Consider the following 27,457-nt stretch of genomic DNA (forward strand, 5'->3'; position numbering starts at 1 on the left):
TGATCTGAAACATTTCAGTGTGACAAACATGCAAATAAATAAGAAATCAGGAAGGGGGCAAACACTTTTTCACACCACTGTATACCCCACTGATAGCTGGTGTGTGGTGAGTGTACTGGCGCACTATGGCTGCCGTCGCATCATCCAGGTGAGGGCTGCACATTGGTGGTGGTGGAGGGGAGTCCCCATTACCTGTAAAGCACTTTCAGTGGAGTGTCCAGAAAAGCGCTATATAAGTGTAAGCAATTATTATTATTATTATATGGCTGGAATGACAAATAATCGTGAACTTGAACTTGAATTCTATTGATCTGTAGTTGAGTGTAAGTGTCAGTGATGTGTGTAATTTTATATTCCAATCCATCTCTTATAGTTGCCCTTGTGCATTGTCACAGATTTATTTCCTCAAAGATCGATTTGGCCTACCCTGTGATGTTCAGTGTAAAAAAAAAAAAAGTATATCATGTTTTGAAGATCCAGAGGAAAGCTGAATGTAGCCTAGGTATTCCATCCAAGTGAAGGAATGGAAAACATGTTTTGTTGAAAAGAAATTGGTATCGCTACATACCTGACACCAGTTAATGTCAATATATGCACATTACTGACAATTTTGAGAAAACAGGTTTTCCTGTGGAATTCATATTGTTCTTTAGAAAGGTGGCATGTTTAACAAGACACTTAATTTTCAACTGCAGTTAAAAAGGATGAGCTCTTTGGAGCTGAGTACCAATTTATTTTATTTGAAATTTTAGCATCATTTGTATCATTTTTAAATGCAGCCAGATTCTCAATTAATATAGTGAAAAAATATTTATAGATATTCTAGAAGAGACGCTACTGTGTTAAAGACTTTGAGGTGGAGTTTTGTTCACATTGGGCTGCGTACTATGAGTTAGTATTTTTTTATCTCCTCAATAGTCAATGTCACCTTAATTGCAAAACAGATGTCTTACATATTTCCCAGATCCATGAATAATAACCATATGATGAGCTGCAATAGTGTCATCTGTACTATTTAGATGTACTACATCTAAAAATAACTTTTAAATAGGGTTTTTGTATTTCTGTATTTCTAAGAACAAAAGGGAATTGTATGATTTCAGTAGAGCTGGGTTACGATCCCTGCCTCCTGGCAAGGAAAGAGGCAGAAGAAGGCGTAGTCTTAGTTCATTAGTCCACCTATCAGTGTACGCTTTCACCACCACACCTCCGTCTCATCTTGTATTTAAGCGCTAGTCTTTCCCTACCTCCTCGCTCAGTATTGGTTTTCCTTTCTAGCTACTTAGTTGCGCTACGCCTTCTACCTCTTCGTACTGTGCTGGTTTCGACTTTGGTTTCTTCCCTTCGTCTATGGTTTTGGATTACGGTCTGGCTTTGGTTACTCTCTCCCTGTTTGGATCACTGGCTTCCCCTGGACTCTCGGCTCTCTCCTTCGTCTACGGTTTTGGATTACGGTCTGGCTTTGGTTACTCTCTCCCTGTTTGGATCACTGGCTTCCCCTGGACTCTCGGCTCTCTCCTTCGTCTACGGTTTTGGATTACGGTCTGGCTTTGGTTACTCTCTCCCTGTTTGGATCACTGGCTTCCCCTGGACTCTCGACTCTCTCCTTCGTCTACGGTATTTGGATCACGACTTGGCTCTATCGGCTCCTGCAAATTACTTGGTTTCGGTTTCACTGGCTGAATCCTTAACAAGCTCAAAAATGTAGTCCTACCATTAAACCATCCACCCCTCCTTCCATTATTAGAAAGATCTTTACCAGCAATTATCCTCTATAAGAGTTGTGATGAGAAGCAAAGATGGGGTTAGATCCCCAAGAATACCAGTCCATTGCAATTTTTCAATTGTGAGGATAAAGTATGTAATGGAACCATACCCACCATGCAAACCTGTTACAATATTTTCCTTGTATCCTCAAAAAAGTATTTATTATATAGTATTGTGATAACATTTTTTTTTTTTAAATCAGGAGTGGTCCTGAAAAAAAAAAACCCAACAAGTTTCCATAAGATGACATTATTTCCAGAAAAACAAATCGGTGTTTATTCTAATTATAAGCAGTGCTACCATCATAAATTGAACTTAATTACATGAGTACAAGCTAAAGGACATCAATATTAAGCTACAAGAGTACAATAACACAAAACGTGTCTTTAAGGAAGACGTCAGTGGAACATACTGTACAGCATGTGGCAGGAGTATGTATCACACTCTTCTGTGCTAGACGGTGAATAGTCTTCCACACCCCACATTTTCACCTGTTTCATTTAAACTGTTTCACTTTAGTTTAAACTGGTACACATCTTCATTCCTTCTTTATATCATTCCACTGTGTTTAACTCCTATCTTTCATGTTGTGATTGTTTGATCTGTTTCCGATATCACAAATGCAGTTTGCGTGTGATGTGCAAAATATGCTATTTTGCTGTTGAACAAATGATCCACTATGTCCACATAAAAATATATATTAAATTTTGTATTTACTAGTACAATAGAAATTTAAATCATCTGTCCTGTAAGATGGGTTAGCAATTTCCAAATTTCCTTTAGATCAAGTGGGCACAATAAAGCATGCAGTAGAGGAAGTCTCCTCAATTGACTGATTTCAGAATTTTTCAGTTTACAATGGGCTTGACTTTAAAATACCTATGTTATGCTGAATATGAAAGTAGAAAGCTCTTTCTTTACATAGATAAATGTCTAACACGTAAAGATAACTACTGTATGATACAAAACCCACTCACAAAAAGACAAATGTGCCTACAGATTAGCCTTTACTCTTTAAAGGCTTGGGTTTAAATCCCGACTGAGGTACAATAGGAAAAAGTCTTTTTCTCAATTAAGATTTAATAGACAATTTTATGGAGACCTTTACAGAGGCCCATCATGTACAAAAGACCCGTCTTGTAAAACTCCAGCTTGAGATACACTTGTTAGAGGAGATAGCCCAGTGTTGACTGTACTTAATGACAGTCTCCCTGATCTTTCACTTATGGTACCATTCACTCTGTTTTTAACACATTCAGAAAGGTCATTTGCTCAGTCCAGACTCAATTATTTTACTCTCTTTTGCATTCCGGACTATTCAGGTTTAGCTCTTGCCTGTGTGGCTAGCATTCTGAAACACTGGGGATATTGTTCATGCTTCTGGGGCTTTGTTGAGAAGACGGGACCAACAGATCAGTTGCTTCTTCTGGCAATGTCACTTCTGCCTTGGCTGTCTTGCCGTCCAGTAGACCACAGGCACAGAAGGGAAAGGCCTGTAGCCAGGGGTGGTTTAAAAGTCTCCTCACCAAAAAGGGAGGGTCGTAGACTAGGGCTAGCTGGTCAGAATAGCCTGGTATTTTCCTTACCAGGGCCTCTGCTCCTTTTCCAGTTACCCCCGCATGGAGACCTCTTTCGACTGGAGTGCCTGAAGTTAAAGAGAGCAAAAACAGAATTTTTCATCATCTCCAGTGAGACACGATAGAACTTAAGGATGAGCTCAATCGGAACTGAGCTTATTGTATTTTCAAACCTAAACATTTGCAATACTAGAGTCCATATCTAGGGCAATTCCTTCCATCTGTTCTCTAACTACTTCATCCAATCCATGGAGCTGAATCCTAATCCGACCATCAACGACCACAAGGCTGGGTACACCAGCGCAAGATGCCAGTCCATCGCAGGGCACACAGACTCAAACATAGACTCGCACACACTCACACCTAGGGCCAGCTGTCCCCAGAAGCCAATTAACCCAACAGTATGTCATTGGACTGGGATGAGACCCACTGGAACACAAGGAGAACATACAAATTCCACATAAATTGCAGAACAGGTCCAGAATTGAACCCAGTGCCCCAGTGCTGTGTCAACAATACTAACCAATGCTCCGTGCCACCCTCCAGTTAAATTGACATGCATAAATACTTCATAAATCTTAATGAATGGACTTTTGCAAGATACCAATATGTACAGTCTTGGAGAAAAAAACTAATAGAAAATTTGTTTGATAGAAATAGGAGGCAAGTTGTTTTCTAATCAGCATTCAATGTTCAATGTGCGGGTTTCGGTTCTTAATTAAATCTCTGCAGATTCTAGAAAACAGTTGAAGTAAGAAAAGTCCAAACAAACCGTATCCCTAATATAATGTGCAGTGTTGTTATTTAAAATCTTTCTTCAGACAAAGAAATTATCCGGTGTACAGAATGGGCCTTAAATCACGAAACTAGTCAAAAATAATTGTCTCCTTTTAGACTTCATAACATCTTAAGAACAATTTACAAGACAATATACAGTAAATACTGTACAGCGTGAGTACTATTTTCCTGAAGAATCACTAAGAAAAAATTTGGGAGATTTATGAAATACTCTCTACTTTACAGACTTTCACAAAAGCAAGGGGACATTGTGGGAAAGAAATCTGGACATTGTTTTCCATGTTGAGATGCAGATTGTGAAATACATTGAAGAGCTGGTGAAATGAACATTAACTGAGAGTTGTCTCCTTACCTGAAACAGTGTTGTCTAAGAGAAAGGCCAGCACTCCCACAAGGAACACAGGCATAGTTAGCAGAGACTGGATGAAGACATCGAGGCTTGAGACACCTGTTCAGACACAGCAGTTCAGCTTTTACTCAATCGTCACATATCATTAATGAGATTCTGTAAACGTACTGTAATATAAACAAAAGAAAGGCAAGAAGAGGCCATTCTGCCATTTTGTAGATAAATGTATCTACAATTTCATCCAGACCTTTCTTTAAGGCATTTGCAACTCAATCTCAACGGTAAGCCTGTTCTAGACACTCACAATGCCTTGTTTAAGAAAATGGATTCTATTCTAAGCTTTTAAAATTTCATAGTAAGTTTGAATTGTGACACAGTGTCCCTGTTTCAGTATTGATGCTGAAAGCCTCCTGGGTTGAATCTATCTATACCCCTTACTATTTTATTTGCCTGCATCAAATCTCCTCTTACTCTGTTTCCTCTAGACTGAAGAGATTTACATACTTTAACAAATACAAATAATACAAAATAAATATATATATATATAAAGGTTTATAGTTTTAAATCTTCATACAATCTTTATCTGTACAGTTTGTTTTTAATTAAAGAAAAGAGAATACATTAAAGGGAAATATTATTAAGGAGTGGAACAATACAAAACAAAATTAATTTAAAGGCCATAAACACCATAGTACCTTCCCTCTCTATGTACGACAGTCAGCAAACTGAAAAACTTTTTTGTTTTTCACAGTTTTGGAGCATCACAATGCATTATTTCATTTAACTTTTTAACATTTTCTCAAATGGTGCACAGGGACCTGTTCTGTTGGTGGAAGATGACGTTTTACAGGAGAAAGGCTTTCAAAATCATCACCAGGGATGTTTTTGTCAAGAAATGGTTACTTGCAATTCCTGCCTCCTCTAGAAAATTTGTTAGCATGAATAAATGTAGTTGTAACTGTCCCCTGGGGAAATTTTCTATGGATTAGAAGATGGTAATACCTGTAGAGATTATGCTGGGGTTCCTATTAAACCAGTGTGGTGCCAGGAGTGCCATGAACACTGTAAAACCAATGTTGAAGATGTTGCGTCCTGAGTCCATATGAGTGTACTGGAAATACGTGATGCCAGTGGCCACAGCTATTGCGTATGTAACACTGAGAACACCACCTGAAAGAATAAGAAAGAGGTCAAGAGAAAGCTTATAAAAGATAGACTGATTGCTGGCCTTGGTTCTCACTTAGGCCTTAGTTGAAAAATAAGACATTTTATGAAGGTGTGTCAAAGCTAGTATGAAGAAAGAGGGCATCGTTATTGAGCTCTTAAAATGAATCATTTGTTCCCCTTTGCCAGCTCTAAAGCAGGTAATTCAAAGAGATATTAAAAATCTTTGTAAATGTGTTGGTAGACAGTTGTGGTATCTAAAGGTTCCCAGCAAGCCTCAGTGACAAAGCATGGATATATAAATGGACATACACGTAAAAGTACCAAAGTAAAGGCATTTCCCTGGGAAAAAAAATGTTAAAATATGAAGCTGCTCTATAAAGACAGGGAGAATATTCGACATAGACCCCTGGACATAACACAAAAAACTGATGATAATGTCACACCTCGTGTGGTGGTCACATTGTTCTGAGTAGATACATGAAATCCATGGACTGTCTGAGGCTGGTAAAATACTTAAGACAGATTGTGCAAAAGGCTCATTGTCTTAGAACACCTTTCAGGTTCTATCAACAGAACCTTGCACCTCTGTTCCTGGAATGAGAATGGCTAGGATACACCCTATACACTCCTATGCCACTATTCAGAAGGCCCATTGGATCAAGTGCAAGTGTCTCTCTCCCACATGTTGAGTGTGAGATTAAAGTGCTTCATTAAACTTTTGTTCAGGGGGGTGTGAGGGTTGGTAAACCAACTGACAGAATAAATACAACATCAAAATACAACAAATTGGAAGTTTCACTAAAATGTGACCTTTATGTTCCTTGCAAACTATCATCTTATTTTTTTTAATTTGCATTGTTTTTATCTCGGCTGTCCTCACTTACTGTAATTACGCTAATGCCCCTAATGTGTGGCTGAGGTAGGCACTGCTTACCTTGAGGGAATCCAGCAAAAGTAAAACGATAACATTGTGTATAATTGTTCACGAACCTTTGTTGTCACAGAGTAAAATACATGTTTAGTAAATACAGTATATAAAACAGAGTGTGACATTTTTTGGTAGTGTTAATACAACAGTCTGTCTCTGACCCCCCCCCCCAGGTGTGATGAAGGGTGATGAGACAACAACGTACTCTGCCTGAAAACCTGAAAATAAGCAGTTGTACTCTGTCATGCAAGTGTGTTCTGAGCTCATAATCTCAGCAGTGGGTGAGAATAAAGACATAGGGTGTTGCTGTCTTCACTGTGTCACCTGACTTCACTCATGTCTCCCACAGATATCTACACATGCAGACTAGTGAAAAAGAGTGGGGTTATATTAACTTTAGATTTGGGCATTTATTTCAAAACAGTAATAGAAATTAATTCAATGGTTATGTTTTGCAGTACACTATTTTATAGACAAGAATACCCATCAAATTAACAGTGGGGTCAGCTGATAATATAGTAGTACTGAAATCCAGAGCCATCCTTCAGCTGAATCAAGTACAGTAATTAATTATAAGTTATGTCAATTACTGTCTCATTTCCAACTGGGTGTCTAATTATTACACAGCTACCTCTAAGTCTGCCACTCACATCTAAATAGTTCATCTACCCACAGTAGTTCCTACCCAACCACTGACCACATCACGTGTTACAGCACTGCACTCATTTTCCCAATTTAGTATTTCTACCTAAAAAGGCAAAACTATTCCTTTGATGCATTACATAACATAAAATGCCACGTTGGCTGAGATACTATTAAATGAATGAGCTATTAGCACTCATGATTGAGTGCTAATAGCCATGTATATTGCTGTAAAACTACACAATTACGCATGGAAATAGTAGTAATTAAATGACTCACGTGGTGATGATTGCTTAATAAGTGGCCTCGGAAGAGAATATATCTCTTGATGCTGAAGGACTGACATACAGATAGTTCAGGCCCTACGTATACACTGTAAGTACTGTGGGTTCTTCAGGAGTGGGGAATCAGTGCCATCAGCACACTTTACACTGCTTTCTGGTCTTATCGTTTAGCTGAACTTAATTAGGGTTAAACTTAATATGTTTCTCCCCTTAATATTTAAGTAAAAAGTCACACTGCATGCAGTGATTTTTATAAAGCTTGTGAGAAATCTTTATATTTGACTAAAGTTCCTTATAGAATGTGTAACCTTTTCAGAGCAGCTGGAAGTAACGAGGTTTGCATTTTGAGGGTTAAAAACGATTTAGTTTCAGGTGTACTCTTCTCTTAACTGCATATTTGACTCTTGAAGTGTTATGAGAACTTCCCGGCCCAATTCAAAAGTCCGTATTTCTCCAGGCCCCGTGAGAGGAATAGAAAAGAGTCCTCCAAGAGCACATGTGTGCCTTTGTGAATTTGCCGCAGTCACAAATTCCGTTCCTTTTGCCTGGTGTTGCATTTTTCTAGTTTTGTGATTCTTTTTGCCTGCAATTCACTTGTATAGCACTTTCATGCATTGGTAGCGAGGAAGATTGTTAGTTATTAATGGATTGGTTGAGATATTTAAAGCTCGTTGCACTGAAGCCCTCAGAATCGTAATACGAAGACCACCACTATACTTTTAGTTATTTAACCCGATTGTTACATGGACAAGACTAACCTGTGACTGTCACGGTCGTCATTCCTCCTCTAGAGGGCACTCCTACCTTTTTTCGTTTCCAGTTTTATTTCTCCCAGCTGTGTCTTATTCCCTTTTCCCTATTTAAGCCCGGCGTCTCCGTAGTTCTGCTCACCTTGCAGTCCATGTGGGTCCTTATGCCCCAGTATAGTGACGGGGACACTATACTGTAAACAAGCGCCGTCTTTCGGATGAGACGTAAAACCGAAGTCCTGACTCTGTGGTCATTTAAAATCCCAGGGTGTTTCTCAAAAAGAGTAGGGGTGTAACCCCGGTGTCTTGGCCAAATTTCCCATGCCTCCTAATAATCCCCCTCTATGAATTGGCTACATTACTTTGTTCTCCTCCCCCCCCCCGAAGGCAGGCGGAGCGACACACCGATTGGAGTCTTCTCGGTCGCATTTAATGGCAACGTCAGCTCAAAGATTTGGTTCAAACCACCAAATGGAGACGGGCTACAAGCGGACCCTGCTGATGCAGGATTAACGCTAGGATGAGAGAGAGAAGCCCGGAGTCTCCGTAGTTCTGGGCTCAGCTTTGGAAGAGGGACGTCTGAAGGCCGACCTCTCCACTGGGCTCAAGATCAGTCTAAGGCCTTATCCCCAGATGTCCTGACCTAGATAGTTCAGCCCCAGATGTACTGAGTCCGGGGCTCACAGCGCCTTGTCCCGTTATGGTTTTAACTATCCGTATTCCTAGTTCCCTGTTCCCTGTGTTCGTCTCGGATGGATCTCCCAGCACCTGGACCTTGGACTGCGCCCTGATTTCCCCCATTAGACTTCCTTTTGGACTTGTTCGCTTGCGCTCCCCCCATGCACCAGATCACGGCCGTCACCACCCCCAGTGTTTCTACCCGACCTGATCCTGCTGTGTCTTCCCTGATGTCCTACCCCAGTCACTTCCAGATTATACCCTCTCACATAGGGTTTTTAACCACGCATTTCACGGGAGTCTGACCCGGCTCTCGTGACTGACATGAGGTTTGCAGTTAAACTGCTGTCACGCCCTCTGCAGCCTGAGGGTGCTCCTTCTCTGTCCTGTCTCTCATTTCCAGTTCTTTGCTGTCCTTCCGGTGTTTCTCTCTCTCTGGGGCTATATATTTCCGGGTCTTTCATTCTGCCTTCACTCAGCATTGGCGTTCGGATGTCCTGAGACCCGCCTAGCACCAGTTCCCCCCACGTCCGCTACCTGAGGGCATAGGTTTCTATACGGCATTCCCTGAACAGCTGAGCCCGGGCTAACCCCCGTCTCGCCGCTACGCATAGGGTCTTTTCGCTCTCCTGCTATTCCACGGTTCGTCCCTTCCGACATCCGTGACACCTGCTCAGAAGAGGTTACTCTCCTGTCCTTATATGACGTACTGTAGGGTGGTTGACCCCATTGAAAATCCAAGTGGCTGCAGCAAAGGAGATTTTAGTTTCCAAAGGATTATGTGGATTTAGATAAAAGGATCATGTCTACAAAGGTTATACAGTAAGTGGTCAATAAAGTATGCAAGCCTGCTCAGGTGTTCAATAAACTTTGCAAACATTACATTAAATAAGTATAGTTTAATAATATTAATTAAAGAAAATTAAAGAGTGAATGTGATTGTTTCAACTAGAAAGTGCTAAAATATTTGTCAGATGTGCTCTTTTAGCTTACTTGGCTGACTAATATGTGAATACTAGGCTGTGGAATAGAGTGTTTGGAGCCTACTAAACGTCCATGGATCTAACAGTATTGGAGCTTGAACCAATAATTACGAGAATCAACCCAGTTTTAAACCTGACTTGTGTGGGTTGAACACCTTTCAGAATTGTATCAGTACAAACAGTATAGACATCAATCAGACAAAAGATATATTCAGCAGAGAAGAGCAGGGGTACCGTGCACTGCCAAAGGAATTGTAGTCAGCATCTGTGTGAGTTTGGGGGACACTCCCAGGCATACACAGAGCAGCGCAGAGAGCTGGATTGTTTGTCTGGAGCCACACTGTAAAAAAATTGCAGAGGTTTAGATGCTTCATAATGACAGACACTATACTGGAGGTATAGTATATGACACCCATGTTTTCTAGTGCTGAGGATTCAAATGAATGTCATCAATTGGGCAACTGCAGAATCAGAGCTTCATGATTCCAAATTTCCCTTCCCCTTGTCTGCTGCCTATTGAGATAAGTGTCTTGTTTCCAGTCAAGAACGACACCTGAACAAGCCTGCTTTCCCTGGTTCATCCATGATGGTAGATTTAAAAGACTACTGTATGTCTTGGATGGATCTCCCGGTTCTCGGATCACGTACTTCACCCTGATTACCCCTTTTTGGACCTGCTTGGACTTGGTCGCCTTTTGAGTTTTCCCCTGTGCACTGCATCACTGCTTTTGCCCACTGTGTGTGTTCCCCGAATAATTCCTGAAGTGTTTCCCCTGATGTCCAGACTCTTCCAGATTATACCGTCCCACATAAGGTCTTTAAAACACACTTCACGGGAGTCAGAACCAGCTGCACAGAACTTTACCTTTATGAGTAGCTGAGACACTGTTCCAATACTTTCAAAAATCTGTCCGTGTTCCCAACCTTAATTGTGAATATTAGATAGACAAATTTTAAATACTGAAAAATACCACAATTTTCACTGCCCTAGGCTTTAATGCCTAATAGCCACAGTGTTGCCCATTTAGGTACCGGCAGGCCCTCTGAAAGCTCAGTACTTTTTTTTTATTTGTAGAATGCATTTTACAAATAAAAAAAAAACATTGTGATTACATAATTGTATATGTATGACACCCAGTACTTCGCGGATAAATGTCTGGGAGGATTAAGGTGGGCATTTTGAAACTCCTAAGGAATGGTAGATTCGGCACTGAAAGGGGGATGTTTTTTCTCACTGCCGAGAACTTTTTATTCGAGAAACACGGTCTATGGTAAAAGTTCCAAATTCGCCTCAAGTCGAGAAACACAGCCAAAGGGTTCAAGAGGAGGACCACGCACCCTCGGCTGAGGTGAGGCCCCCCAGTTGAAGTGTAGTTCAGGACCCTATGCAGACGGTATAATCCGGAGAAGGACAACATAGAAAAGACGTAGAGGATCAGGACGGGTTGACAGACAGGGGGTGTGTGCTGGCAGTGATCCCGGGCTCGGGGGGCATGGAGCAGGCAAACAAATCCAAAAGGGGGAATCCGGGGCGCAGTCCAGAGTCCAGGAACCGGAGGATCCATCCGAGACAAACAAGGTTAAAAACCGGAATGGGATCCAGAACAGGAACAGGGAATAAAAACCAGGGTAACAAGGCCAGGCGCTCCGAGCCCCGGACTCAGACGGTCAGGATGTCGTGATAAAGCCTATGCTATTGGGTCTCTCCTGGACCCACTGGAAGGCAGGCTTCCAGGCATCCACCTCTCAATGCTGAGCCAGGAATAGCGGGAGCACCAGGCTTAAATATTGGCAGACTAAACAGGGGGCAGGTGCACGTAATGAACTAAAATACGAGGGGAGGGATGACGATCGTGACACCAGTGAGGTGAGGCCTGGGACAAAAAGATACCAGCCCAGGGCAGCACAGGTGTTATCCTAGAGTAGGTAATGTTAGGAAAGCAGCAAAATAGTATATCATTGCCTAGAAATTCAAAGCATTAATACCTGGTTGAGTCCCAGTGCACAGGCATTAGGAACGCTAGTGCTGGTACCTCCCACGCTGCCCAGCATGCCAGCAATGATGCTGCCCAGGCCTTCTGAAGCCAGACCCCGGTTACAGGCCCCAGGGGGAGGAGGGGGGGCCTCGAGGAGCCGGGCGGTCACCATGTAGCAGCCCTGTGAGCTGATGGCCGCGGAAAGGGCAGCCGCGATGCCTGCAGTGATGCAGCGGGGGGTCAGAAGCGGCAGGTCTCCCCCTCCTGTAAAACAGAGAGAGCTCTTGTATCCACCAGCCGCCATCAGCAAAAAGAACAGTGGAGACAACCAGGCCTTTTCAACCATTTTCTCAGGCTAATTCAAGTACAAACACAGCCAGTGGAACATTACGCACATTTAGCTTGAGAAACACCATTGATTTTCCACAATTTCATGTACTCGTTTTAAAAAAAATATTTTGGGTTAGAGAATTTGGGCTGGACCGAGATTCGTGGGCTGCATTTTTTTCTGTGATAACTCAGGAGCAAGATTAAACGTGAGGACGCTGCTGTGCTTAAACCATCACCGGGGAAACAGCAGAATAGAAGACGGAAAAAAATATCATAATTGTGGAGGGTGTTAAAGAGTAACATCTGAAAAGTAAGTGGGTGATATGGTACAGCAGAATTATTCCTATATATCTCTGGTGTCTGTGGTGATAGCAATCTGTGCTGGTACTTGGTGGGTAGTTTAGCTTATTTCCCAAGCAAGTTTTCCCCCATATTTTCTGAAAGGGAAACCTCCTGTTGCTTTGCCATTCTTCATGAATGGGCGGCATTACTCTGGCTTTAGTGAAAACAATGTGAATATTGTGGTGCAAGTGCAAATTAGAAGTAAACTGAGATTTACAGCCGGGTGCAGGAGGCCCAGTAGCCACAAGGGGAGGGGGGAGATTATGACCGAGGGGTCAGGGAAGGTGAGAGTCTGGGGTCTCAACTGACGGGTTAGGAGGGGGTCAGAAGATTAAAAGCTGCTTAATTTCCTGGTACAGCAGCTTGTCGTGTTCATGATCCGAAAGGAGATTGATATTTCTAGATATTTATCGCTATTTTAATATTTAAGGTTAGAAAAGTTGATTGAAGCAGGCAAAGAAACCCCAACAATGGCCAATTCAATATAGAGAGTTGAGAATGAGAAGCAAACTGTGCTGAAATAGGTGAGCAAGACATATCAATAAAATCGAAAGTTCAGGCTAATGAAGAGCTAGTCTTCTGTCTTGAACGCTTACCGTCTTGACAGCTCTAATTATTCACAACAGTTGCCCTTCGAAGGTATTCAGACAGTAAAGTCTCAATTAATTATCACTAGGAACTCTATTATGCAAACAGCATGATAGATTAGTACAACTTAGTGTTTTGTTTTTTATAGTCAGACCAGTTCTAACTTAGTTCTACCTCTTAGTGCAATTAAACAAATTGATACTGTCAAACCTTTTTATTTTGAAGGAGCAAAAGTATTTGGAAAGAAATCATTGATGCAGTTAACAATCAGCCTGTCACGGATGTCGGAAAGGACGAACCATGGAATAGCAGGAGAGCGAAAAAGACCCTATGTGTAGCGGCGAGACGGGGGTTAGCCGAGGCTCAGCAGTTCAGGAAATGGCGTATAGAAATCAGGTAGCGGACGTGGGGCGACCTGGTGCTAGGCAGGTTTCAGGACATCCGAACGTCAATGCTGAGCGAAGGCAAATGAAAGACCCAGAAATATATAGCCCCAGAGAGAAACACTGGAAGGACAGCAAAGCACTGGAAACAAGAGACAGGACAGAGACGGAGCGCCCTCTGGCTGCAGAGGGCATGACACAGCCATACTGTACTATGTACTGGGCGGTGCTTCGTCATGCAGCATGACACAGATCCAAAAACAAAAGCAGTTGATCAAGAGTTGATCATCCGGAGAAAAAAATATAAGTGACCAAGTTATTATTCATGTTTAAATCCAATTGAGCATTCAACCCTGAATTGGATAAAGCAGTTAAAAGTGGAGGGGGTATATGCTTCTTTCAGATGTTTAGTGTTGGCAAAATAAAACATTTCTGGGGCTGGACAAGGGGAAAAGAATATATAAATAAAGTGATTTTATGCAGTTGTTTTTACGGAAACATTCTTCTCAGCTGATCGATTCTAACTTAAAATGCTTTCCAAAATTGAACCAGAGATTCAAATATAAGTCTTTCTGCATTGATGAAATAAAAAAAAAACACTGTAACTTTAACTGTAAGGGCTGCCTAGGCAGCCAAATGATATAAAAGACTGCCTAAACAGCCAGACAACCAAGGAAGTGGACGCTGTGGAGGAACCAACAGACTAGAAATGAAAAGTAGCGACTGGACACTGAAATCCACAGGCCAAGTCCAAGAACAGGCCAAATTCAGAATCCAGGAAGGCAATCCGAGGAAAACCAGAACAAGACGCAGGGCAATGGAAACACAGAGGAACCAGGAGAAAACAATTTAAGAAAGAAGAAAAAGAACAGGACAATGGGCTGTGGCAGAAACAGGGGAAGAAACAAGGCAAGGCACTGGGTACAAGAATCAGGATAAACAGGAAAGTGAAAGACCAGAACTCAAACCTGAGGTGACAAGACTGAGCATTATAATAATTGCTTACACTTATATAGCGCTTTGTCTGGACACTCCACTCAAAGCGCTTTACAGGTAATGGGGACTCCCCTCCACCACCACCAATGTGCAGCATCCACCTGGATGATGCGACGGCAGCCATAGTGCGCCAGAACACTCATCACACACCAGCTCTCAGTGGGGAGGAGAGCAGAGTAATGAAGCCAATTCATAGATGGGGATTATTAGGAGGCCTTGATGGCCACTGAAGTGAATGAGAGCCCTGAAGATAGAGAGCTGGGGGCAGGGAGGTGTGGATTCCTAGGCTAATACTTAAGGCAGCCATCTGCGTGATCTGCCCCTTAGCTGCAACCGGGGCATGTGGCGCCGTTTGGTCAATTCTCCCTAGGGGCAGCTCCTGACACCCTTGAACATCGTCCCGGCCAATTAAAATCATGGATCGTGGAATGCTTGAGGCACCCTCTGGTTGCAAGGAAGTGGAACTGTAACATGAGCTATACATGTGTATGTCAAACACAAACACCTCCCTTCATATTCCTCTCAAGCATCCCTCCTCTGCCCCGTCTCTATTTTACAGCTGCCCCTTGGTTCACTCAGTCAGAACGGGCCTCAAGCCCCCTTGTCCTTTGGCCAGGAGGCTGCCCATTAACCAAGATGGTTAAGCCAAAGCTATCTCACCAAATATTCCCAACATTCACATGAAATTCTTGAATGTTACTGTCCCCAGTGAAATGTTGAGTGAGTGAGTGATAGACGTTCTACGGACAATATAAGTCCACTCATGTAAAACTTATAACATCGGTGAAATACCTTTAGACTGTAGAGATTTGACTCTACTCTCATCTGAATAAGTAAAGGGCAGACCTGCAAGCTCTCCTGTATTTTAACTACAAGAGGCAGTAGCAGTTGCTGCATCCAGCAAAATATTATAATATTCATAGAACAACAATGTGAGCTTTAGTTCACAACACTATGATTATTTTCAGAGAAAATGAGTTCAATATTCACTGTACCAGGACTACAATACCTGGAATAGGCAGTCTCAGCCAGGGAACTTGGTAGGTGAGGTTTATTGGTCTTGACAGCTGGCTGAGTTCCTTTGGGTGTTTTAGAGGATAGACACCTGTGATTTCCAGAGGGACACAGATGATCCAAACACACAGAAGAGGAAGTAGCACCTACAAAGGCAGGAAAAACACTGGAAGTGAATCACCGTGCAATGATTCTCCAGAGACCTGTGTCCTACAGTCACTACTCAGAGCTAAATCTTAAGATCACTTTATTGGCCATACACAATTTCTTGTGTTAGGAATTTGTCTTTTTTCGCATCCCCCAGTTTGCTCTCCATGAGACGCACAGACAAGGAGAGAAGCTTGGGGTCAGAGCGCAGGGTCAGCCAGGAAATCTTTTATGATTAGTGAACCTTGGCACCTTGTAAATGAATTGAAAACTAAAATGCGTCTTTTCTGGGATTCTGCACCAAGCAAAGGTTGAAAGGTTATAATCTGTAAAAGCACACATGATAAAGGAAGGGAGGACACGTGTTGCTGAAGAAGGCTTCAGCTATTTTGGTCATCTGAAACCTTTCTATAGCATAGACTGTACCTGTCTGCACAAGAGCATCAAACATTTGTTTAAAACTTCATATTTTAGAATTTCCACCAGTATGTACAGCATATACTGTATTACATGTATAGTAGGTATAATTTCTGGTATGTATACAGATAATCTGGTACAAGATAAAAAAAGGCGATCATTTAGCTACCGTCAAGTTTGCTTGATGGGCCGATGGCCTCCTCTATTTTACAACTACAGTATTTTTATTTTCAGTTGTATGTATGTGAACTGCAAGAAACTGCAAGAAAGTTATTTTAAATGTAATTAAAAATAATTCTTGTGATTACAGCCTTCATGAATCTGACTGAAATGGGATACCAGATCCTTATTTCCTTGATAGTAATTAACAGAAAGGAGACTATTACAGATGTACTTGGCCAGCTAATAGGAATTTTGGGTAAGATCCCTTCTCTGAACTTTGCTCCCTAAGTAATGCATATTTTTACTAAAAAACAACAATTAAATTCTACACATTTGAAATGAAAATGACAGTGTTGCTTTAATTTTCTTGGCATTTTTTTGCTGTTTGAAGTTTGATTACAATATCTTTCTAGCCCACTACAGTAGCTGGGACTGACACCAGAATGTGACTTCTCAGAATTAATACATTATTTGAAAATGTGAGTTTGGTTCAATGTGCAATACAATAAAATCATTTGTATCTCAGGCAAGGAAGAGGCCAAAATGCTGTCTCATGTCTTTTTCTTAACAATTTTTTGTTGCCGCCAATGTCATGGAGAAACAAAATCACAATTGCACAGTAGACTGGATTTGTGGGTTATTCATTAATGTATTTGATTTTTTAATGCAGATTTACTATGCTCTTCTATAACGTGATCTGATATATTATAAGATGGTTCTCAGCATTAAAAGCAGGTCAATAAGATGTTCTCAATCCCTGCTTTGCTGTTTATCAAAACTTTTTCCAATGGAAACATAGGCCAACCTCGTACAAAAGATACATAGAATCTCTAGCATGTCTTACTGAGAGCATCCTGCAGGCTGGGTAGTAAGAAGGTTTGGGAGACTCTTCTGGTACACATGTTCCCCAGGCTGGGAAAAAGCAGTCATGCAGGTGTTGAGACAAGATGACAATGAGGAGTACTATGCTGCAGAAAGAAAAAAAAAACATTACACCAACTTCTCTGAGCTTATCTGAGCTGTAGAATTGCCAGGATTCTAGTGAAACAGCACAACTCACAAATATCCATAAGATTGCTAACAATATAAGGATTAATCTTATTTTCTTTCATAATGCACTAGAGGTTTTTTATCCATTTTTATCCTTCATCATATAATGGCTATTTCTGTGTTCCCTTTTACTGCTAGTCCGATGACCAGGTGTCAGTAGAATAAACCAAGCAAACTGGTGCATTTTGTTTCTCTCCTTTCCTCGCCGAAAGTGACTCCCATTGGAAAAAAAAGAGACACCTTGGTTCTACCCATAACAAGCAGTTTATTCGCAGCCAACTGCAATGCGTTAGTGTGAAACCGAAGAGACAACTTTTCAAGAGAACTTCCACGACAAGCACATTAATAACTCACAGTGTGGCAATACCCCAGTGTGATGAGCAGAGCAGCGCAGCTTCCTTGTAGATGGAAAACCCAATGATACAGAGCATGGGTGCAATCACCAATGGGCCACAGTGCCACAGGATTAGACCACTCAGGCCTGAGATTCCCAGGAGCACCTGAACTAGTCCTGCTGCTACAACAGCTCCTTGGAGCTGCAGAGGAAAGAGACAGATTGAGTTGTTATTTAGTGTTATACAGATCGGTCCTCTTTCTGCGCTGTAATTTTATAGCCAGCGTTATCATTTTAATCTGGGGAGCTGCATTTACCCAGGATTTTCAGATCTTTACTCATCAAAAGGAGTTGCTTATTAAAGGAGTTTACTGCAAATACAGTAGATTGCCAATAATAAACACTTTTAAACACTTAATCTGTGATTTAGATTCATCAGGACTTTACTAGAGAAGCACTTGTGATGTGGCCGTCTCCAGTAAACCTCTATAAAACGCCTGCAAGTGCTTGTCAAGCTTGTGCCTGTTCATTGTTCTCTATCAGGCTTCAACCCAGCTCATCCCTCACATGTTCAATGGAACAGTATGTGAGTCTGTTGCAAAAATGTGACAGTAACATGTATGCCTGACATGCTCCTGAACTGTGGTACGTCATACAGTTTTGCTGGCTTTCATCCTACATTAACATCTTTCCCTTTCTGAAATAGCAGCTAAATGTATTTACAATTGGTAATTACTTATAGTTGGGCCAGAGGGAATTGAAGCTTATGGAGGGTTTCATATATAGTGCATACTGTCTTTACTGCATTTTTCAGTGGACATACAGTATGTTGCATCATGTAATCCATAAAGAAAAGCATATCCATGTATTAGTTATCGGTGAAGGCATTACCTCTCTGATTGGCTTATTCCAGGTAATGGTGTCTTCTTTAGTTCCACACCATGGACCACTGCACGTGACCTCACTCCCTGAAATAAAGCACTCTGAATTAATGTTTTACCAGGCAAAGTCAACATGCCCCAGGGCTGACTATACTGTCAGTAGTTCTATTCCAAGCAAACATTGCCGTTTTCTGTGCCTAAAGAAAGCACCGTTTAAGCGGTTAGTTGATGACAAACGCATTCCAGAATATGGAAAAGATGTCATTTGTTTCTTTCTTGGAATGAAAATGAGCTCTTCTAGCCTTTTCTAGCTTTTCTAGTTTTGTCAAGCTTGACTTTGATTGAATGCTTTATCACCTTGCTGGAGAATCAAAAGAACTCTCATGCTTCACATTTTACCCAATGCTCAGGTTTGGTGCTGACCCCAGCTAGTTTATAACAGTATAATGCTGGCTGAGATAGACCATTTTGATTTTGAATTGCCTGAACAGTTGTCTGAACTCTTGCTTAAAAAGTTAAGACTTTCAGGGGCTTATGTACAATATTCGGGGTAAATCAATGAATTAACATTTCCTTTAGAAGGATTATATCTCTAGTATATTTCAAGGAACTAAGACACCATTGAACCTGGCCACATCTGCATCAGCGTCAGAAGTTTTTGACCCTACAAAGGGTTAGATAATGCAAAATTACAATTTCACTGGATATCTTAAATAAAAGCTAAAGGCTAAATGCTTGCTTTCTTTTTAATATGTAATATACAGTACTACTGCATTTCTCATGTGCTTAGTAAACCTGGTGTGACACTGCCTAAGAGATATGGCCAGCAGCTACATCACCCTGCAACTCACAACTGGCAATCCACTGAAGCTCAGCAGGTGTGGGCCTGGTCAGTACCTGGATGGAAGACCTCCTGGGAAAAACGAAGGTTGCTGCTGGAAGAGGTGTTAGTGGGACCAGCAGGGGGCGCTCACCCTGTGGTCCATGTGGGTCCTAATGCCCCAGTATAGTGACGGGGACACTATACTGTAAACAGGCGCTGTCCTTCGGATGTTACGTAAAACTGAGGTCCTGACTCTGTGGTCATTAAAACTCCTAGTGTGTTTCTCGAAAAGAATAGGGATGTAACCCCGGTGTTCTGGCCAAATTTCCCATTGGCCCTTACCAATCATGGCCTCCTAATAATCCCCATCTATGAATTGGCTTCATTACTCTGCTCTCCTCCCTACTAATAGCTGATGTGTGGTAAGCGTTCTGGCACACTATGGCTGCCGTCATATCATCCAGGTGGATGCTGCACATTGGTGGTGGTGGAGGGGAGTGAAACATTACCTGTAAAGCACTTTGAGTGGAGTGTAATAAGTGTAAGCAATTATTATTATTATTATTATTATTATTATTATTATTATTATTATTATTATTAATTAAGAGAACACAGCTGTCGGTCTTTTTACTGCTGCTATCTGACAGCTCCGCTCCTCAGTATTTTGTGGCCTGTGACTTCTCAGCAGGTACACGGGGCTGCAAGTAAAGCTGTATACCTGAGCTCTGCAAGAGAGCCCAAACTCTGCTGAAAGAAGCTCGAGGGAAAGATAGAAACGGATGACTGAGTGAGCTTCTTTTCGGGAGACAAACGGGCCGAGAAAAAGCCTTCTTTTTTTCACTTTGAGAAAGAAAAATAAAAAGGCTCTGCCTCACCATTCCTGCACAGCCCAGATGTGCTGTCTTTACTTTTAATCATCTCGCAACACCTGCCTTGTCAAGCGCATTAGGAATTGTGCTCTAACATGGGGAAGGTTTTAACAATCTGTTTCAGAGCGGTTAGAGGTCTATGTAAGGATATCTGCCTTCTCACTGAGAGATCTGCCTGTTGTGGTTTTGTCCAGATTACAGGCAAAATCAATACTTACTAAGCTGTCAACTATATGGAAACGTGAATACACAAATTGATAAAATTATGATAAACACTTATATGGCCAGTTGAAACACATGGCTGTTAAGCATAAACATTAAGAAAAGCAGAGTAAAGAATAGATACACTGGAATCTATTCAAAAACTTCAAAAGCATGGAATAGCCCTTTGAGTACTGTACTCAATCATTAAGAAGCAGAATGTGGATCATTACATCCAGACACTTCCTAGATCCTTCCTGACTGAACAGACAGAAAAGGGGGAGCTGCTCAGTGATGGAACTGTGAGGCCAACGGTGACTTTGAAAGAGCTACAGAGTTCAAAGGCTGATGTCACGCCCAGTACACCAAGAGGGCGCTCTACTTTTCTCCTGTTCCTAGTTCCCTGTGATTATTCATGTCTTCCTGGTGTGTCTTGTTGTGAAGCCTATTTACTTCCTGCTTCTGCTCTGCTCCTCGCTCAGCATTGAGGTTCAGATGTCCTGAGACCCGGCTAGCACCAGGTCGCTCCTGTCCGTGGCCTGAGGGCATAGGTTTCTATATGGCATTTCCTGAACAGCTGAGCCTGGGCTAACCCCATCTCGCTGCTATGCATAGGGTCTATTTTCGCTCTCCTGCCATTCCACGGTTCGTCCTTTCCGACATCCATGACAGCTGAGCTGGCAAAAAAACATGCACGACACAGTACCCCAGTCACTCCACAATGTTGGCCTGCATGGAAGAGTGGAAATCCTGTCCAAATCCCATATAAAGTCTGCAACAAAGTATACTGATGGAAACAAGAAACGCCACATTTTCTGGAATGAGAATGCTATAGTTATAGCTTATGTACTTTCACAAAAAGTTGTCGATTTGTTTTAAGCCCTCTGACCAGCAATACATCTTGTGCAGTGAAGAACTGTTGATCACACGAGATCGTGTGCACTTTTACCCTACAAGGTCCGGGTGGAACAATGCCTGATCAGCTCACCTTTAAAAAGGCTTTCATTCAAAGCTTAGGCTACTGCAAGGAAAAGGCCAGTTTTCTGTGCATTCCATAATGCCTCGAATGTCACCAGAAGCAAGGGAGAGGGCCATCGGCATGCTGCAGGCAGGCATGTCATGTGCCAGCATTGCCAGACACTATGGAGTAAGCTGCTCCACTGTGTCTCGACTGCAGAGAAGGTTTCAGCAGACCAGCAGGACAGATGACCATTCGAGATCCGGTCGCCCTCGAGTGACCACACCAGAGACACATCAGATTGGTCCATCTGAGAGATCGTTTCAGATCTGCCACCCGTACTAAACCGCCGGCAGACACAATGCCCGCATCAGTGACAGGACAGTGAGTCTCCATGCTGCTGGCCTTAGAGCAAGGCGACCTGTCAGAGGCCCTCTGCTCACACCTCCTAGACGTCACATCTGATTGGCTTGGGCCAGACAGAGGCTGTGATGGACTTGTCAGTAGTGGCATCAGGTCACTCTGGATGAGTCACTCTTCAGCCTGTTCCACACAGACGGGAACATCAGTATATATGCAGTAAGTGATACTGTAAACATGTGGCAAAACGTTCTGTGGTTGCTCTAAACGAGAAGCATTGCAATTGATGCAAAGACAACATACTGCATCACACAGTTAACTCCATTTCTACTGTCAAGCAAGGTGGTGGAAAGATTATGTTTTAGTTCTGCTTCCCATCAGAGGGGGCTTGTCAAGATTGATGGGAACATACTGTATACGAAGCAAAGAACAAATCTGCTTCAGACTTTAGACTAGGACAGAAAATCACCTTACACCAAGAGAATGACCTAAAGTACAAGGCCAAAGTTACACTAGAGTGGTTTAAGAATAGGAAAGTGTACATGACTGGCCTGGTCAAAGTCCGGACTTGAATCCCACGAAGAATCTGAGGAAAAACTTGAAAACTGCTGTACATAAGCGACTCCTAAGCAACATGAGAGAGATCAAGCAAATCTTAAAGAATAATGGGTTAGAAGGTTATAAATAATTGTGCCAAGCTAGTGTGTCCAAAGTTGGTAGGGACTTACCCTAAAAGAAGTGAGACTGTAATTGCTACTAGCAACCAAATAAACAAGGACAGACAAATAGGCTCCTTACATTGTAAACTATGTCCTTTCTAACCAGTGCCAGTTAGAAAAGGAGTGTTCTATCCTCCATAAACTGCAGTAACACTCTTCTGTTTTTCCTACTGGAGATGAAACTTACCATTTCCATGATGATGTCCTTCTTCCTGGGACGTGAGAATAATAGCAGGTATAAGGAATTCCATAGATGGAGCCTGAATTAGAGGCAACCTGAGTGGAAATAAAATGATGCAATGTAAATATTTTTTGCTTATGTAGTTTTCATGGCATTTAACATTACAGTATATACTCTGTGAGGAAATATCAGCATTACGGCTATTACAGTATTGGAGTGATTGCATAATGCATTATGCTTGGATACAAAACAAATAAGTAACTCGATCAACTCTATCACGATGGTAAAAGTTATAAGTTGGACATTCTGTGAAAGCACTGTAATACTGTTGTATTTCTTCCTGGTTTTCCATCGACATAGATGTACAAAAACATCTTCTTTGTGAAAGTGCACATAGTCATGGTATTTTAAAATGAATACACATTTTGCATTTACAGTTCATGTTGCAAAACAGACTTCCATGAATCATCAGTAATTGTTTCTCCATCTGGAAATCAGGATTAACATGGACATATTTTTGTACAGCTGTATTTACTTGTCAGAAATAATTACGAACACATGAACACATCTTTTTGATGCATTTGTATAATATCCACCAGTTAAGTGTTGATTGCTTCATATTATTGTTATTAATGTAGTAAGATGTAGCACTATTCTGACTGTTTAAGGTACCAGATAAATAATAGATGAGATTCAAATGATCTATAAAGATATTGTGATTAGTATCGCTAGCACCTGCCCACAGTTTATTTTTAATCATTACAAATGTGAACAGGCTATTCCTTAATTAATTGATTTAAAGATAACCCCTTGGACATTCTGTCTGAACCTTTTTTGATTTTTTATATGTCTTTCTCTTAAAAAGACATGTAAAGTGTGTATTCTAAAGAAACATCATTACATTAGAAACATGTTCTAATGAAACATCATTTCATTAGAACAAAAACAGCTAAAAATCACAGACGCATTTTAATGTCTTTCTTCAAAAGTCAATTTCTCAGGTTGCGGGACACTTATGATGTAAATTTCTTTTTCTTGTTCTTCTTTAAAATGTCTATTACCACGGGGAAAAAAAAGTTTGAAAGTGATTAAACAAGTAAAAAAAAAAGCCTGCACGATTTTTTTGGGAACAGAATATAAATTGGTTTTCTTTCAAGAAATGTAAAATAAAATAAAAAAATGAAAAGAACACATTTTTACTAGAGTATTGCAATACTGCTAGCCCTAGAGAGGCTTTTTATAATGTTTATAGTTTTTTTAAGTGTTTAAAAACACTTTTTAAATTATTTTGCACTTTCTGCACTTTTATTATACAGAAATACCTGGTTTACAGAGTACTCATAAACAGGTTTAGTAAAATAAAAAAAACTACACCTGCATGCTATAGAGAGGAATGTTTAAGCCTCTGAATGGTCAGAATTCGCTAAATGACAGCTATTGTAACCTATCAAATGACCTTTTATTCTAGAGCCGGATGATTTGAACATATAGGCAGCTTCAGCAGCAATCTTTGTTGCAGAATGTTTTGTTTTCACAAACTCGTGAATTGTCATAGTAAAATAGTAAAATGAACGCACTTCCTCAAGGTAAGGTAAAATGTTCTTTATGTATTTTAGCGAATTTTTGCTTTTGCTGGAGAAACGATAAATTATACTGCATTTCCTGCTTCTCTCAACTAAAATGCGAGATGAATCTATGAACAAAATGTTCATTTGCTTTATACTAATGTGCAGTATAACACAGTTCTGAAAGGCGCAGGTTGTCTTGTGTTTTGTGATGTATAGTATGTGATGTGTTTTGTTTTGGCTGGTAAATATACAGTATATGTAATTCAACCGTGGTGCAGCTGCAGTGTAAACAAACTTAACAGTCGTGTCTGGAGACCATATTTTGAGAAATGACTTAAAAAATGTTGTTTTTAGTAACAAAAAGTGTAGCACACGCTACAAAAACACACACGCTTAGGTACAGTAGATATGTCTAGCTGGGGGTGGATGGAGAAAGCAGAGTGAACAAGAAAAACAAGCTGCTTTCGCGTTAGCTGGACAGAGCGCTCCTGGAATATAAGATGCATTTGATTCCGAATTCACACTGAACCATCACCTTGTGGACTTCATTTTCTAAAGACTCAATGACAACCAAGGCGCCAATACAAGTGGTAAGTGTGCAGTTTAAAACCTCTTGCATTACAGTCTTCCTCATTTAAAATCATACTGTATGTAAAACTTCAAATCCTGTTTGAGCTGCACACCAAGGTCTGTCTGTATTCGGGTTGCCTCTCTACTGAAATTCAGTTTGGTTTTTCAGATCCCATTTACAAGCCAGTTGGTGGTCTAGGTACTGGTTTACAGTAGGTCCTGTGTGGAAAAGTGAACCTAGGTGACCTGGACAGCAGTATACACGCACTATCATTGCACAAATATCAAAAGATACCTATCTTGGCTTAGAGGTTGCCAGTTGGCTTTCTGAGTTGTTAGTGGACAAAATGGTGTTGTGAAGAAGTAATAAAAAAACCTATGAAAGTGGTAATAAAGCCTTACTACAGCATAAACTATGAGCCACCTAGTTTTGGTATGTGTATATGGTTTTTCTCCCACTGTTTTGCGGACAATACTCAGATCTGTGTGCCCATTTCACCAAATTCTCAAACTGTTCATTCGACACTAATCAAATGCCTTGAAGACATACAGTGCTTGGCTCAAAATTATCTCCGACTGAACGAGAATAAAACCAAGACGTCTTTAAACCGGCTCGTTGTGCTGGGCAACTGGGCGCAATTTCTGGGGTGCCATCTTCATGGATTTTGTATGTTCTCCCCATATCTGGTGGGTTTCCTAATTGGCTTCAGGGAAAATTGGCCCTAGGTGTGAGTGGGTGTGTATTTGTGAGTGCCTTGCAATGGACTGGTGTCCCGAGCAGGGTGTGTATCCTGCCTTCACCTGCTGCATGCTGAGATGGGCTCTGACATCCCTGAGACCCATCCATTCAATTTCTAACTGCTTCTTGCAATTCAGGGTTGTGGGTGAGTCTAGGCCTATCAGGTTTAGTGATTAGGAATAGATTGACGTATGCTTTTAATTGCTTCTCTCCATCAACTCTCAAAATGTGACTGTCTAAAACTCACTTGTGGTGATACAGAAATTGTCCCTTAGATTGTGTTAAAACATTTAGGGGGTTATGTTAAACGTTCCCTATTCTTCTAAAGGCACGTAAGCAAAGTCTGCAGCACATCCTTCTTCAATTCAACAAACATTTCCCATTTAAGACCAGTTCTTTCTCTTATTGATGCCAAGAAATTAGTCAGTGAATTTTAGACTGTGCCTACTGTATGCTTTTCAAACTGCATCATTCAAAAGTGCAAGTAGAGATTTATTCCAGGCTGAAAAGAGAAGAAAAGAAACGCAATGTTTGGGCTGTGGAACCTTCTTCGCTTGTGAGAAAGACAGGGAAGTCAGCAGCTAATCTAGCATAGGAGGACAAAAGCCGGGGGCGTGGAGGAGGTGGGAGCAGGGGGGAGGCAGAGTGGGCACTCAGGTGGTGCGAAGTCGAGAGGTGAAGAGAGGGGTGAAGTCGAAACCTGCAAATGAATAGAGAGGATTAGAAGAAAATGGGTCTGTCATTGAGAGAAGGGGGAAGGTGTGAACCAAGTCTATGGATAATTTGGGTTTCCACGATAGGGGTTAAGAAACCCTTCTTTGAGAACACAGACAGAGAGATAAGTATGATCATGGCCGTTAGAGGTGAAATGAGAAGCTCTGGGCTTGGAGAGATCTTTGATCCTCACAGCCCTGACAAGTTCTCTGAAGCGGTCTCTGAGTCTCCTTCCTGTTTCTCCAATGCAGATAGCTGGGCATCTACTACAAGAGATGCAGTAAATAAGGTTGCTGGAGGTACGAGATGTCATCGGAGTGATCCGGAATTGTCCTGAGGGGCCTTGAATGAGTGTGGTGTTGGATGTGTACAGTATTTGCAGGTGATGCAGCGAGTTCTGTCGCAGGGGAGAGTGCCTGGTGTGGATGATTGCTGAGGGCGGTCAAGGGAGCTGGGAACAAGAAGGCTATACAGGTTGGGTGGTCGGTGATATGATGATGGGGCAGTCAGAAAAAAGGGTACCAGTAGAGGGATGGATCATCCTGTAAGATGGGGAAAGTTGTTGTAAATGGTCCTCATCTAAAAGTATGCTGCTGTAGTGCTAACCAAGTCTACAAAATGCAGTCTTTTTGATCTATCAGGTGCTACAGGGGTTTTTCCTGGGTAACTTCAAGAGTTACTATCCCCACATATCCCAGTTCACTCACTTTGTTGTGCTGGTTTTAGACTCTTCAACGTACCAAGGACTTCATTTCATACTGTACATTAGGGGAACTGAGCCTTTTCAGCTGGAGCCCCTTGTCTTTTTGTACACACTTCCTGACCATATTGAAAATGCACCCTCTGCTAATGTTTTTAAATCTTGTGTCAAAACAAACGTATTTTCCATGGCTTTCAAGCCTTAACCTATTTTTTTTCCTTTCAATTTAATTTTGATAAATCTTTTTTTTTTGTACGTTATTATCCCTTACTTTTAGTTTACTGTACAATTTTTATGTGTGTAAATTACAGGTATGTAGAATGCCTTGAGAGTGCTCTGGATTGAAAGGCGCTATAGAAGAAAATAATTGATTGATTGTCTGGTTCTTTCTTTGTTGGCTTGATTGATTGGCTGGTTGATCGATCGACCGACCGACCGATAGGTTGATTGATTAGTTGGTTCAATGATTGGCTGTCCCTGAAAAAGCTGGATTTCATTACATGTCAAAATGAC

At 41.4% G+C, this 27,457-nt stretch overlaps 1 protein-coding gene across 1 annotated transcript in view; it reads right to left on the reverse strand.

The window, feature by feature from the left end:
* Positions 1-2,006: 2,006 nt before the first annotated feature.
* Positions 2,007-27,457, reverse strand: part of slc23a3 (solute carrier family 23 member 3) — a 31,449-nt gene continuing 5,998 nt past the window's right edge. Inside the window, exons 3-12 of the mRNA XM_088606826.1 lie at positions 22,660-22,748; positions 18,553-18,629; positions 17,682-17,863; positions 17,122-17,245; positions 15,547-15,697; positions 11,909-12,162; positions 10,157-10,262; positions 5,494-5,661; positions 4,495-4,590; positions 2,007-3,412 (exon numbers count right to left, since the gene is read on the reverse strand). Coding sequence (XP_088462952.1) covers positions 3,111-3,412; positions 4,495-4,590; positions 5,494-5,661; positions 10,157-10,262; positions 11,909-12,162; positions 15,547-15,697; positions 17,122-17,245; positions 17,682-17,863; positions 18,553-18,629; positions 22,660-22,748 — 1,549 coding nt within the window. The 3' untranslated portion in view covers positions 2,007-3,110. The remainder of the gene's footprint in view (positions 3,413-4,494; positions 4,591-5,493; positions 5,662-10,156; positions 10,263-11,908; positions 12,163-15,546; positions 15,698-17,121; positions 17,246-17,681; positions 17,864-18,552; positions 18,630-22,659; positions 22,749-27,457) is intronic.

Source organism: Lepisosteus platostomus, chromosome 14 (assembly GCF_059453375.1).
Source record: "Lepisosteus platostomus isolate fLepPlt1 chromosome 14, fLepPlt1.hap1, whole genome shotgun sequence".
Classification (NCBI taxonomy): domain Eukaryota; kingdom Metazoa; phylum Chordata; class Actinopteri; order Semionotiformes; family Lepisosteidae; genus Lepisosteus; species Lepisosteus platostomus.